Source organism: Zalophus californianus, chromosome X (genome assembly GCF_009762305.2).
Source record: "Zalophus californianus isolate mZalCal1 chromosome X, mZalCal1.pri.v2, whole genome shotgun sequence".
NCBI classification, from domain to species: Eukaryota; Metazoa; Chordata; class Mammalia; order Carnivora; family Otariidae; genus Zalophus; species Zalophus californianus.
Window position 1 is genome coordinate 27,438,893 of NC_045612.1, and position 15,655 is coordinate 27,454,547.

At 43.3% G+C, this 15,655-nt stretch overlaps 1 protein-coding gene across 6 annotated transcripts in view; it reads right to left on the reverse strand.

Moving 5' to 3' along the window:
- The window catches only part of GRIA3 (glutamate ionotropic receptor AMPA type subunit 3), a 279,988-nt gene that overhangs the window by 9,880 nt on the left and 254,453 nt on the right, over positions 1-15,655 (reverse strand). For 4 of the 6 annotated variants that reach the window (XM_027607886.2, XM_027607887.2, XM_027607885.2 and 1 more), the window contains one exon: positions 14,468-14,715. In XM_027607886.2, coding sequence (XP_027463687.1) covers positions 14,468-14,715 — 248 coding nt within the window. Of the gene's footprint in view, positions 1-13,790; positions 13,906-14,467; positions 14,716-15,655 lie in introns of all 6 variants that reach the window. The other 2 variants (XR_003522558.2, XM_027607890.2) reach the window with 1 other exon arrangement.

Consider the following 15,655-nt stretch of genomic DNA (forward strand, 5'->3'; position numbering starts at 1 on the left):
TGCCTTCTGATTAGTTGTCCTTTATTATACAGATCTGTTGCCCAGATGAAACTGATCTCAGAAAGAACTGTCCTGCAGACATGTCTTCACTCCACAAACTGAATTCTTACGCACATCCTGGCCTTAGGATTGAGAGTGGAACGTGGACCTCTGAGTTGTGGCTGAGAGGGGTTTCAACCACGAGAGAACTGGACTCTGGCTTGTTTCTGTTACTGACTGGCTGTCTCTCTGGTGTGGCCGTAGGTCGGTGGTCAACTCAGATAACGAGAGGGTGAACCAGACTGTTTAAAAATGGATTATTAATATGGCATGATCTAAGATGGCAAACTGATTCTGCCACTGTGGGTAGTACTGTAGAGAAGCAGTTTAGGTAAGCTGTTCTCCTAAAAGAAGACTTCCTCAACTGAGAGGCTCCTAAAGCTCCAGGAGGCCAGGCCATTGCTCTGTAGCCCTTCGCCTCTTAAAGCATTGGGCCTGCTGTCCGAGCCACTGGGCAGATGCAGGAAACCCTACTGGTCCCAGGTTAAGATTTCTTCTCTTAGAAATTTCTTCAGCTGTAAAATAGGAATAGTGACCTTTACCCCGTCGTCTTTCTAGAGCTAATGGATTTTAAGTAAAGTATCTCTTGTAACTTCAGATAAAAAATGCATTATATTTAGAGGGTGGCATAATTCTATTACAATGCAATAAGCTACTGTGGGTTCAGAGTCACATGAACAATATTGCGAATACTAGTGCATGTTATGCTGAACACCACCAGTTCACAAGGGGGAAAGCAGACACATTTCTGTGACTATGAACATGCCATAGAATTTCTTAGCTTATTTGGGATATGTTGGAGCCACCAACATATCCGGTCATTGAGAAGACTTCCTGTAGTCCCAGAGATGTGGCCTCTATCGGACCAAGTCCTCGAAGCCTATTTCCTTTCTCTCCCCCTTTGCTGTTGAGAGCAGAGGGACCATCTCATCCTGAGATATTCCGAGAAATGTATCATCATTTAAAAATAATATGCAATTTCAGAGTACTTGAGATTTGAAAAGCTATAAACCTTGAGTGTCAGGGAGGTGACACTTTCTCGGTTGGTGCTGGGCTTGGCAGCCAGAATATGTGCATTTTGTATCTCACCAGGAAATTGAGGTCCTTTTATATTTTAAACAAGTTCCTTCAATCAGTGCTCAGAACCTTAGCCTTCTCAAATGCCAACAGGTTTGGCTTGGGATGCAAAGCAACAAAAGATACTCAAAACTTGGAGCCTCTTTAAGATATTTTTGACAGTGAGAGTTAAGTCTTAGACTTTTAATTTCACTTATTTATTTATGTTTAAAGATTTTCTTTTTGAGTAATCTCTGTGCCCAACATGGGGCTTGAACTTACAATCCTGAGAGGGAGAGTTGCACGCCCCACCGACTGAGGCAGTCAGGTGCCCCAAGTCTAAGACTTTTATTTTATTATTTATTTATTTATTTATTTATTTATTTATTTATTTTAAGATTTTATTTATTTGACAGAGAGAGACAGCGAGAGAGGGAACACAAGCAGGGGGAGTGAGAGAGGGAGAAGCAGGCTTCCCGCTGAGCAGGGAGCCCGATGCGGGGCTCGATCCCAGGACCCTGGGATCATGACCTGAGCCGAAGGCAGACGTCTAACGACTGAGCCACCCAGGCGCCCCAAGTCTAAGATTTTTAAAGGACAGACAGGCCATCTATGGCCCTGAGATCAGTGTTGGAACTGCCTTCTCTCCTACTTCCCACTGTCTGGCCCCCTTCTGTTTCTCCTTTCCCCTTATTAGTTTTTGTTTTATCACCAGCTCACCCCCAGTGCTATGCCTTAAGCCAGGCACTGGCACCCAGGTTCCGATGGTAGGGGGATGCTTCCCAATGGCACCTGGGTGCCTGATTCCATCAGGAGCCCAGCACAAAGTACTAAGCATTTTCTTTCTCCTTTCTGTGCTTCCCCCTTTCTTATTGTACAGGGCGCAGCGCCCTCCCGCTGCTCTCTGATGAAGCCCTTACTGGTCCCTGTCCTCCCTCAAGTTACTATGTTCTTCAGATGACTTCATTCAATTTCCTTAGGACAGTGGCTCTTACTGGATCTCCGGAACAGAGCAGTGTGATTAAAGGCACTCACGCTATGGTCCAAATAGAGATATCTCCCTAGAGAGCCTGGGTTTTAAAGAAGGTTGTCAACCATTAAGTGAGCTAGGTTGATAAGAGTGTTACATGTTAGTTTAGGGGATAGTTCTCAAAGTGTGGCCCAAGAACCCCCAGAGGATCCCTGAAACCTTTTCATCAGAGGGTCCCCATGATCAAAACTATTTTTCTAATGATACTAAGACCTTCCTTGCCCTTCTCACTCTCATTGCCTCCTGCTGCACAGTGGAGTTTCCTGGAGGCTTCACGACATGTGATCTTGCAACAGATTGAAGGAAAAAGCAGAAATGAGAATCCTATTCTCTTCTATGAAGCCAGATATTAAAGCGATTTGCAAACTCATAGGACAGTGCCGCTCCTTACTAATTTTGTTTTGGAAAACTAAGTCAGTTTTCATAAAAAGTATGTTATTTATGTTAACATATATTGGGTTTATTATTTTAAAATAAATTAATGAATACATGCTTTTAAAATGCCATTTTAATTTCTGGTATGGTAAATATTAGTAGGTATAACACACATAAACAAAATCTTTTGGGAGTTCCCTATAGTTTTTAAGGGGTCCTGGGACAAAGCAGAATTTGTGAAGCACCGGTTTGGGAGGAGGGAAGGCTTTTCCTGTGCTAGGGCTTATCCTAGGTTGCCACCATCCACTCTTGCCCAAACCCAGGCTCAGTATGTCAGCAGTTTAGAATGCCACTTCTGACAAATGGCCTGGCCCTCCCCAAGGCCATCCAGTGGCCTCCACAGAAAGGCTGGTAACCGCTCTCCACGTCTGTGGCCTCCGTGGTTACCATGGAGGTTACCTTAGGGCAAAGGTTCTCAATCAGGGGTCCTTTTGTCTTCCAGGGGCTATTCGGCAATGTCTAGAGTCACTTCTCATTGTCACAACTGAGTGGGGCGACACCACGGGCATCTAGTGGATAGAGGCTGGGGATGCTGCTAGACACCCTACCGTGCACATGACAGCCCCCCACCCCAGAGTCCCCAGGGTCAGCTGGGTTGAGGTTGAGAAACCCTGCCTTAGAGCATCCAGACCTCATCCGGTGCCCCGGGACTTTAGAGAAACCTGACAAATGATATACTTTTAGAAGTTTAGTCTTTGGGGGAAAAAAAATCCCAGGGCTTATGAAATCTGGCAGGGAACCAATGTGCGTTTGGGAATTTCTAAATAAAAATGAAGGAGAAAAACAAACATTTCAAGCAGGAGCACAGCCAAGGAGCATAAAAGCTGTAATCAGAAATCACTGCCAGGATTTTCTTTCTTACTGTACCTTACGGGATGTACTGCCCAGCTCAATCCGAACCAACCGCATGTGCTGACACCCTCCCCCAACACACACATGCACGCACGCACAATTTGAGATTTTAAAGGAAGAGGATTTAGGTGGGCATTTGGTCATTTTAAATGTCGCTTTCTCCATGAAGCCATTTTCGCTCCCCACCTCAGTATTTTCTCCCCTCCTTATTATTTGCTCCCATGTCTCATAACTCCCCCTAAACTGTGTGCTTCTCAAGAGCAGGGACCGTGGCTTACATATTGGTATCCCCGCTTAGAATTGTTCTCTCAACAAATGCTTGTTGAATAGATAACTCTCTTTTAGCGTTTTGCTTTTCAGCCTGGGAATCTCACAAAATTATCATACTTCTACTTATTGTTCGAATTTAATGATCACCCTAAGAAGGGAGATTTATGGCCTCTACTTGGTAAGTAAAGAAACCCAAGCACAGATAGGTTAAGCAACCTGCTCAAGCCTGCACAGCAAATGATGGGGCAGGCCAGAGGGCAAATGAATATCTGTTCAACTCTGTACAGTGCATTTTCCAATGGAACACACGAAAGGGTGGCAGTCCTCTTTATTTTTGTTCTTCGTGCTTGGATGTTCCTAATGAAGTTTGTCTTTGGGGACCACCATACTCCACATAGCTATCAACCTAGCAAGGGCATATCTGGTGGCTGGGGCCTTTCACTGCTGCCATAGGTCTCCAAGGGAAGGCTTCAGAGCAGTTACTGCAGGCCCTTAACTGATACCTCAGAGAATTATAAGTCAGAAATATTTATTGTACTCACCTCAACAGAGAACAGAAAGAATTAAACAAACTAGGTCAGATTCCTATCATGGAAATTAGTCAGGCATTCTCCCCTTTGGCGGGCTTGCTATGAACGTTTTGCTGAGTACAGCGCTCCCAAGACGAAGGCAAGGGTCCAGGAGAGCTTTGTGGTGTAATTTCAGGAGGTCTGGGAAGTGTCCCCCGCTCCAAAAATATTTTCCTCATGGGGACCTGAAATTCGCATACCTTTAAGTGTGCGCAACATTCCTTGTTAAAATACAAAGCTTCTTTGGGAAATGGGACATGGACCAGAGTAACTATTTACAGACTCCAACACTCTATTCCGTTTTGTTTAAAAACTGTTCGGGGAGGAAGAGTGTAAAGCTCCCCCTAAGAAGAGAACGATCCGCAGCACCTGAAGTCATAGGAATGTGTACGGACTGGTGAGCAGATGGAGAGCATAAGAACAGAGGTGAATTAGCGTCATTTGAAAGCACATGAAGCTTTCCTGAGCATGGAGAATAGTCATGGAGTGACATCTATTTTTTCTATACCGTGGGATAGGTCATCTCTCCATACACTAGCTGTATGTAATATAAATCATAATGTTTTGAAAATGAGTCCTACTTTGGAAAAAAAAAAACCTGTAACTGGCTGATACAGATTTTTGCTTATCTCTGCCATCCACACCTGGCAGGACCTCAGCTACAAAGGACGGTGCTCATGAATCCAAAGCATCCAGGCCTGGGTGGTGGGTGTCCAGGTTTCCAGCTCATTCCTGGCATGTGCCAGCTGGGTCAGTGTTAACTTAGTGATGGCCAGTGTTACATACAGAGACAGTTTTAGGATAAGAAGACCATTTCCTTTACTGTGAATGTGGAAACTGTTTACTTAAAAAAAAAGTAACTAAAATTTTTGATATATTTCAAAAGAAGTGTCCTATTTCTTTTTCAATTTTGAGTTCAGGAAATACCCCAAAATAGGTAGTCTGGAGCCATGAACAAAGAACAGAGAAGTGTGGGGAGAGCGATGCAAGGGTGCTGAGTTTTCCCAGAGTGGGAAAGAAGGAAAAAATGGCCTAGTGAATTAATGACCAAGTTGCTTCCTCCCAATGGTGATCCTGGAAGTGTTGATATAAAAATCTGTACTGTGGCTATGTCTCTGAGCCTGAAAAATACAGGATCCCAGGGGCAGTATGATATATCTGCCCAAGAGACTATGGGATGGATTCTGCTCTGAATGGCTTCACTTCTCCTTTCTGAGCAGGGACACCTAAAGAGCAAATGCCTGTTTAATTAATGATGCCAGAAGATCTTCAATGGTGCCCTTAGGAGGGGTGGATATATGTATAAATACATAGCTTACAGAGACAGACAAGGAGATCACAGAGAAGTAAAAGAAATATATGAGTAAGCATGATGTATTTGCATAGTTAGTGAAGAACCTGCTCTAACAACCCAACATCTGGATGATGACAATGGAAGCTTATCACAACCTAAGCTGGAAGCCCTCCCCTCACCCCATGCCTCATCTAAACCTCACTCCAACTTACTGACCCTTGCTTCTTGGTACCTAGTGATTTTTTTCCTGTTGAGTGACTTCTTAGAATTGTCTTCAGCCCAGTGGAGGGAGGATTGCCAGCCATCCTCTCTTTCACTGGTTTTTCTACTGAAGATATTTCAGGTTCTCACGGGGACAAGTCACTTTTCCCAATTGCTCACTTGCTTCCCTCACCTTTTCTGAAAAACTCCTAGCATCATTCAGGAAATCACAGGCATGTGCAGACAGGCAGCTAGAGACATCTCTGCCCAGGTAGGTCTTGATTTATTAAGTTGAAGCCAATTGATGACCAAGCAAGAGAAGATTCTTTGCTAGATAAAAGGATTTACTCTAAGGTCCTTTATATTCTTTTCTGTTGGTTATCGTGGGATAGGTCACCTCTCCATACACTAGCTGTTGGAGGTCATCGTAGTTCAGTATATGCCCTAGGCTACACTAGAATCTGGAGCCCTTAAAAAAAAATCTCTATCCAATTCTTTCACAGGGCTTTTTGGATGCAGGACTCTAGGAGAATGAGGATTTAAGTCATTTCAATCCTTCTACCCTTGGATCAGCCTGAGCTTTCTCCACAACCTGGGAGCATGTTCCATACGACTGCTGGCATTACTGGGCTCTGGCCACCCAGGCAACCCTCAGCCCCCAGGGGCAGCTACAATGATTTGCAGAGTTATGCAGAGCTTAGCTGCTAGAAGCTCCCTCTGAGTGAGAATTTATATCTATGTAGTTCACAAATGTAGCTGAGACCTATTTAACTCCTTGCTAATTAGACCATAATTTAATGCAAGTGCAAAGAGCAAATTCAATAATGCATGCATATAACATGAGGAGTTGAAAGCTGTGAGTCATTTTACTAAGGGCCTAACAATGCTAGTGACTGAAACCTATTGATGAGCATCTATGCTAGAGAAGCAGCTCCAGAAGTCACTTGTGGATATGTGAGTAAAGCCAATGCATTTATAGATGATAATCTCTTAGATCAAACTGATAGACCCCTTGAGTCCACAAGTTGTGAATTTCACTGATGGACTTCTGCCAAACCGGGACTTTGTCCAACCTCTCCCTTTAGAACAGGAATCCAAAACCATTATTGGTTGTGGACTAACTCACACAACCCAATTTGTTTGGGAGGACTTCTTACTCCATTTGTCCCTGATAGAGAGAAGGAGCTCAGGGAAGATGCTAAGCATCTGGAGAAGCCAGTTTTGGTTAAAACGTGGCCACAGATACTTCCCCAAGTCATAATTGATATGATGCACTTGAAAACTCTGTTTTAAGAGCCATTAAAAACTCAAACTATCAAATTTGGTTGGGCTTTACGACTTATAAATGTGTTTCCTTTAGTTCATCCCAATGGCACCAAGAAAGAAAAACCTAGCCAGACAAGACAGAAACCGATCTCACGTTAGATCAGAAACTCACATGACACGTGTTTCTGAAGACGTCGAGTTCATGCCCCGACTCTAGGCAAAATATTCATTGAGAGTTTAATCTGATGGGTGTCGGTATCTTCTTTTCTCCCCAAAAGCCCTCTCTTGAGCATGACCCATAGAAAAATAATCAGTCTTAGCTTACGCTCCATTAGATTGCAACAAATGGGCTCTATCTGTCAGATCTGAAAGCTGACTACCGGTTGCCAGGCCAGGACCCATTCCATCTTTCCTAGCACGCAGTCCAGCATCCACTTCTCTGCCCTTTCCAGCAGTGAGGCTATGTAAGACACACCAGCAGACTCAGTCTCTCCCTCTCATTCTCTCTTGCTCTCTCTCTCGCTCTCTTTTTTAGATGTAAAGTATGCCATTGCCTTCAGTTTGTATTTTGAGAAATATTTGCTTCAAGGCCAGATGAAATTAAGCTTTATGGGGAATTTAGTGCTTGCAACACACTTTTGCCACCTGCGACCAATGGGGATTTGCCTCACGTGCCAAGGGCCAAATGCTGTACCGCTCTCTAGAAAGTCAAAAGAGAATGGATTTCCATTGTTCTCCATAAATTTGCCCCCACCCTTCTCCACCAACTTCAGCTCCCACCCTCATTGCATATATTTCAATCATTTCAAATCTTTCACGTCTCGGTTCCATGGCTGTCTTGCCTTTCGGAGAGTGTAGTTCTATAACCTTCTCTCCAGATGAAAGGAAACCAAATGATCTCGTCTTAGTGGGGCAGAAAGGGTAGAGACACACACCATTTCACTCTGCCTCTGTGGCCGTGTCTCTCCTGTCGGCAATTGTATAATAGCATTCTTACCTGCAGGCTTTTCTCTCCTGCTGTTCTTTCAGTGGCTCAGGTGTTGAACATTTTAGTCATTATTTGTCAATAAGAAACACATTCAAGTTATCAGGATAACACCAAAGGCAAATCATCATGTCTTAATCATAGAAATCATGTTAAGGCCACGCAATTCCCCCCCCCAAAAAAAATCGCTAGAATGGATTAATTAAAACAATTTTTTTTTCTGGACTACAACTTTTTCCTGGTGGTAGAATTGATTCTTTAACACCATCTGGCAAAAATCAGTGGTTTTGGCAGTCACTGGACTGGTTCAGTTCCTAAGGCAAAAAAGGTCCCTTGCTTGAAGCAGCCACTTGAGAGAAAGTGAGGGTTTGCTCTTGGGAAGAAGACCTGAGTAAAGTTCAAGGAGCAAATTTAGTCACTACCAGCAAAGAAAACTGTCAGGTTCTTCATACTTCCAGGAGGCAGCACCAGCACAGAGACATGCAAACCAACGAAGAGCATAATATACTCACCCTACTCCTTGATCCCAAACCAGTCTCGGTGATTCACAGGAACTTCTTCTAAGACCCAGGAAGTGCCATCGATCTGTAATGATTCTTGCCTACACACATAACAGTGTCAATAAAGAGTCATTGGGATCCATCTTAACCCTGGGCATCCAAAATGTCTACCTTTAGGGATGGCTTCTGCCAATAAAAGGTCCATCTTGTTGCAGGTAAAAGGCAGATGCAGATTCACATCCATGACCCAAGGCCCAAGAATGTCAAAGAATTCTGGGTGTGGAAGAGAAGTGGTTAAGAGATGGTGGCATGGGAGAGGAGGATTGTAGACATACATGGAAGAAGAAATACACACAAAACTGAGGCTCTCACTTATACATATGGGAAACATAGTATCATCTCATTCAGCTAAGGGCCACCAAATAGGAAGCTGAGGGCATTTGAAAGTGGGCTGTTCTAAAGTATAACTTTTTACCGTCTTTGAATATGAGACTTGCTAAGCAAATGCAGGAGATCAAAAACATGATTGCTGGTGATAGGAAGGAAGGACGCGTTTGAATTTCTTAAGAGAACAAACTCTTTTTAGGTCCTTTGAAAGCACCCACATGAAAAGAAACACAACTAATTTTAATTGCAAGCCACTTTTTGAATTTAGGAAAACAAGTTCCCTAAATGCTTTCCTAGCGTCACAGTGGTTATTCTAGTCCCTATATAGTTTTGAAGATAACAAAGCTGCATTTCTCTAATGAGGTTCTTCTATAAATCATAATGATCATTCAACCATTTCTTTACTTAATCAAAGTTTAACTGCATCTCTCCCATTGTCATCCCTTACTTCCTGATGTGCCTTGCAAGGTAAGGTACTGGTCGTGCAACTCTCCTTCCAGTCAAGGGGTTCAGGGTGGTTCCATTGAAATATTCTGTTCCAGTGTTCCCCAAAGCACACAAAGCATGCTGTCAGCTTGGAAAATACGGACACTAGAAGTCTAAATTCCTGGATAGAACTAAAGCCGGGACAATTTTAGGGTGAGGTGGGGGGAGGGCTTACAAAGCCTTGTCCCCCCAGGCACAGGTAGCTTGTTTCATAGAGCAGACCCCCTCTAGGAAGGTACAGCTACACAGGAAAGCTAAGCTGGTGCACTTTCCCCAAGATTAAGGGAGTGAAGCAGGGTAAGCGGGGGCGGAATCAGAAGAATTTGAAAGTTTGAGGCGACTGGCAGCTGTGGAGGGAGGCTAATGTGCTTATTTGGTAATTCAGCAGCTAAATCCCTATTCTGCTGTGATTTACAGAGACAGACTTTCACTGGCTATGTCACAAGCCCCCCGTGATCTGGGTTTATCGCTGGAACAACCTACTGGCTCTTAATTACCGCATTTACACAACACATTGTAATAACGCACTAACACAAAAGGGTGACTTGCAGGTTAAAAAATTCCCAAACCACGGCTCTAATTTTCATGATCCTTGGCTGTACATTTATAGTCCATCAAGGAAGGGTCAGGTCTGATTTGTTTGGGTCCTATTAGCCCAGGTTCAGGAAATGGCTAAAACAGAGCAGGATTTCGGTGCAGGGGCCACCTCAGTGGCTGACCTTGTCTTAATTCCTTGCATTCTGAAAATGAGATAAAATCAGGGAAATGAAAGAAAATAAATATCTGTTGTATTAGTTTAAGCATGTGCACATTTAAAATAGCCTGAAAAATTGCCGGTTCCGGTTCCTTCCGTAGAAGGGTAACTTTTTGAGAATAGGCTGAAAATTCATGATGTCTCATGCCGGGGGGGAAAAGTCAACAATTTAACATAATTGCCCACTTATCGTTATTTTAAGGTTGCGGGAGAGAAACAGAGAGATAAGTATTGTAGGTTTTTTTCCCTCTCCTGGTTTCAGAGATAATAGGTGTGGAAGTGTTTTTGAAAAAGTAAAAGCACTCATAAATGTCAGGCTTTGTGATTATTGTCATTTTTAGTAATCAGCACTGAGGGCTGAAATGGCTTAAATATGCCATTTGCCTTGTAACCAAGGTAGTTGAGAATGAACCTGGTTTTCGTGGAAATATCTCACATGCAATCAGCTTCGCATTGCTCATTGGATGGGTCTATGTGATCAATTGCTGTCTGCAATATTATCACAAGAGGTGACCCTGAAAGTCAGCAGAGATTTAGCTGTGTGACAGCATTAGCTGTGTGACCTTCTCAAAGTCACCACCATCTCTGGGTCTCACTCTCCGTGAAATGATGGTACATTCAACAGTCAATTGTCAGGTCACCTGGGGATGAGATACAATGCGGAAGTGTAATTCTCAAGCCACTTTACTAATACAGTCAAACCTCGCTGATTTGGACTAACATAGGGGAAGGACTGTCTGAATGAGAAAGTCCTGAATTACCAAACGGGCTTGGGGAATGACAGCTTTATTACTTTAGGTCTGTTTTGTAATTCAAACTCACTATAATACAATGCTGTAGTAGAGGTCCTTGTGAGAACTACTTTAGCAGATAGATTTTTAATAAATATGTTTCTATCTAACGAATGCTTGCAACGTTTGCGAAAAAAATTTGTTCTCTTAAGGAAAAAATTGAGCTGACAATCTAAACTCTTCATTTGCTTAACAAACCTCTCCTGGCCCCTTTCTTGATGCTATGCGGGTAGACACTCCACTGGTCCCTGTCAGGTTTGTCACAAATTGTAAATCTGAGGGCTCCAGATTAATGGGGCTTCACTGCCTTTTCTACCTTCTCCACTGATTTGCTTTAGGCATCACCACCAAATAGTGGTAAAAACAAATTCAAGTTCATCTCTTGCCCCTTCTCTTGCTCACTCTCAGCAAACAGCAGGTAGCGAGAAGGGAGAGGACAAAGGCAAACTCCTTGGTAATCCGGAAACAGAATAAGCAATCGTTGGAGATGCGGCACTCATCATACTATTATCCATAGCTGAGAAAGGGGTTGACTTATTTCAAAAGGCTGGCTGGAGGGATGACCGAAACAAGTGATTTTGAAAGATGCCTGGCAGGTAGCACTAGTGTCAAAGAAGTTGGAAACATTTAGGCTCTACTGAACTGTTTTTCCTACTTGCATATCGAAAATCAGATCATCTGGAAATCGTGGGCTGGCAATAAGGTTACTTGATAACTTTGCAGCAGTATCAGCTGAGGAAAAAGAGAAAAGCTTGATTGCTGGTTGTAATTAGCAAAGAGCCGGTCTAAAGTTTTAGGGGTCTTCAGGATACCAAAACCTCGGGGTGAAAAGTAAAAATTCGGCCAACTACATGCAGATTTGTTTTTGGTTTGTGCAACAGCAAACATCTGGTTATTTGAAAACTTCTGGGCACTTGGCATCATGTGGATGTTTTAGACGCTTCTTGACACAGTCCATGGCTCCTCTGTAACCATGCTGAGGGTGAAGGATGAAGTTACGAGAGCAATGTATCCAATCCAACTCACTTTTCATTCTGCAACTCACTTGAGTGAGAAAATTAGGTTCTCCGTGGCTTGCTAAGAACACGAGAAAAAGACCAGGATGAAGGTGCTAAACGCTCTAGGCATCAGGTTAGCCCCTGCAAACTCAACTGAGCCGAAAGCTTGGCTAAGCTGTCAATGTTATCAGTTCACACTGGTGGGAAAGGAAGTTACTGCTTTCTGACACACAGTAAAACCTTGATTAATTGGAATCCATAAGGGAGGAATGGAATTTTCACTAAGAGTACTCATTTTGTTTCATTCTTGGCTAGCAACATGGCTCCCCCCCACCCCTGCAAAATGCTTGTATCCACTTTCTCGCCTCCGGGAAGCAGCCTCTAATGGTTGAGGGTCAATCCAGATGGAAAGAAGATATGGGAGACAAAGTTGAATGGGACCTAACCATAGGTCATCTCTTGGCAAGTGATTTTAAAGAAAAAATCAATTCCTTGCAGAATTCTTCTTTTTTGGTACTATTGCTGCTTTCTCATCAATGTGGAGTACTGAGGAGGGGAAATTCAGTTAGTTGGGGTACTGGTTAGATGAGCTCTGGTTAATCAAGGTTTTACAATGAAAGACCTCGCCAATGCCTGGTAAGATTATGGGCTGAAGAAAGTTGTATTTTAATTTATCTCTTTGAAAGTGCTCTGTGTCAGTGTTTCCAAACCCATAATATACTGCAGACTGGCCAACTAACTTTTCCATCAGGATCCTGAGGAATGGAGAGAGAAAGAGAAGAGCAGAGGTGTAACCATTGTCTCTGAAGGAGAAAAGGGTTGGCTTGCCTGTCTGTTGGCCTGTGTGTGGGAAACACTGTTCTTCACCTTAAGATGCCCATGGGTATCTTGGTTGTACAAGAGTTGATCTTACATGCTTCAATATAATTCGCATACCCTTTGGGTCATGGAGGATTTTGTTTTCAGGTCCTCTCTTGTACTTACCCAACGTGTCCTTCCATTACTTGGTATCATGGCTTCTGAGCTTGCCCCTATTTCTTGTTGCTTGGATGAAGGCTATTCGTTTCATTCTTTCTAGCCCTGAAGAGCATTGTGGAGCCAAAGGAATGCCAAGTAAGATGGATTTTCTCATGGAGGCAGCCTGGATAACAATTAGACCTACCTGAACCAAGAACATGGCTAAGGAGAAGCCAAATCAGGGATTTATACACATGGAGTATCACAGTTAGGCGACGCACTTATTTAAATATACAGAATGTCTTTGCCAAATCTGGATATGGGGTGGCCTGTTGAAGAAAGACCCCATTTAACTTGAAACCGAGCTGGTTCTTTGGCTTTCAAGTTAAGCGGGGCCAGCTTAAACAGGCCATCACATATCAAGAACACCATCCCATCACTCATACACATAATTGAAGAAGCCAACTCTAATCAACCAACCAACCAACCTCTGTGAGCAACCGTCATGCCTTGGGGAAAAAAAAGGCTGTAACCTGATTTTTCAGTAGGTAGATTTGATTTCTCACACCACTGGTGTGAGGCAGGCAGGGATAGTCTTAAGGCAAGCCTGGGGCTCTTGAAAGCCTAGGCCGTTGAAAACCACACTGTGGCCTTCATAAGGCAACCAGTCTGGCGTGTGAGGGGAAGGGAGGGTGTGGAGGGGGAGCCTCTGTCTGGGAGTTTAAGAAGGGACCCAAGTTAGATCAAAAATGCGGGCGGTGCCCTGGAGTCTTTCTGGTTCCCAAAGCTGCCAGGCAGGGGAATAACCTGGTCATTCCACCTTATGTGTGAGTCTTGTGCTCTCTCCTCAATAATAAGATAACAGTCTTGCCGATTACTCGTCACTAAGGGTACCCGGTTGTGGTGACATTGAGGCTGACCTTGGAGTCACCGCCCCCGCTGCCGCACTCTCCTTTGTCGTACCACCATTTGTTTTTCAATTTGTCCAAGAGGCCTTGCTCATTCAGTTTTAATACTGCCAGGTTAACAGCATTTCTTGAAACGATAAAACATAACTTGTAAGAAAATGCACAAATGCTTAGGAAATCGTTAACGTATAAAAAGGAGCACAAGAGGACAAATTGGCTAAATTTCACAGAACGTGGAGCTATAAAAATGTCTGTACAGCAAATACAGGGTTAAATATTGGAAGGTGGCATGGAGGATAACATTTGCTCAAAACTGAAGTGTGCGGGATGGGGAAATTGTCTTTGAGAAAAAAAGTAACAAGAACACCACATCCATGCAATTAACATTCGTCACATATGGCACCATAACTTGGCTTTTACCATTTAAATTGAAAAAGCCGTTGAACTGTAAAATTAAAACAGCAACAAACAGTCAGAGAGGACAACACAGAGAGAGAACATTAAAAAAAAATGGATGCATTAAATCGATGAAACCATAATTTACCGTCTTATTTAACTCCATGGAATAGTGTAGGTTTTAAACTTTTAAAAGTTACCTCAAAATCCACAAGAAAGAAAATGACAACAAAATGCATCAGGGTAGGTGGAATACTATAACAACACGGATATTGTTATATTATTCCACCCACCTTAATGCTGAGCCTTTAGGGGTTGCCACACCATAGCCTTTGGAATCCAGATTTCCACCAACTTTCATGGTATCACACGGTTTTCTCTGCTCAATGTACTCATTCATGGTTGACTCCAGCAGGAAGGCGAACTTCCCCTTGGACTTCCGCACTCGGGCCACTCCGTCCGCTGTCGTTTTGGTAAACACAGATGGCTCTGCTGATTTCATGTAAGACCACATTTTCTCATAGACTGCAATTTTGGACCTCTGCAACAGAGAGAAGAGTTCTTAGAGCTACCAGATATTAGCACTGGAAAAGGCCTTGGCGCAGTGGTTTTCGAACGTGCTTTATTGCCGTCCACAGGAAGAAGAGTGGGCCGGTAGTTACACACATACATATGTAAGCGTGGTTCCACAGTCGGTTTCTCAAAACTGCCCTCGTCTTTGCGATGTGTGATGCTCTCTGATATTTTCCACCCTATTCTAATTCACTGCAAACACACACACACACACACACACACACACACACACACACACACACACATAAGTCAGGACCCACTGAATTGATTTCGTGGCTCCACTAATGGGTTTGCAATCTAGTTTGAGAAACACTTTCTTGGTTCAATCTTCATCTCTATTCAGAAATCTCCCCTATGATATCCTGCTCTGTGGTTACCCTTTACCTGCCTGAAAAAAAAAATGCCATTGGAGGGAAGCATAAACCATTTTAGTGAGCCCACTCCTGCACAGGGCATCAATTATTGGAAGAAAGTCCTTTCTTATTCTGAGCTGAAATTTGTCTCTCTGTAACTCCCAACCTTTAACACTATCTGCAAGAGCTCTGCAAGGCAATCCCATCCCTGCTTCTGCATGATGGCCGTTGTTAAACCCCCTCTTCGTCTGGTCAAACTCCACTGATGTCTAAAGCTATTTCCAGAATGCTCACAATTTTGGTCTATCTCCCATAGGATTTGAGCTAGCAATGCCTCTCTTTAATTAGATTGCCTAGAGATAGACATGGTACCCCAGATATCTGACAAAGACAGAATGGAAAGACACGCGGTTTGCTTCTCATCATTGGAGCATTATTTTCTAGCACAAAACTGCCTGAGTTTTGCATTAATGTATTTAGCCTTTCATCCATCCTTTTAACAAATATTTCTTGAGCATCTGCTATACCTAAAGCATTCTACTGGGGGTGTGAAGA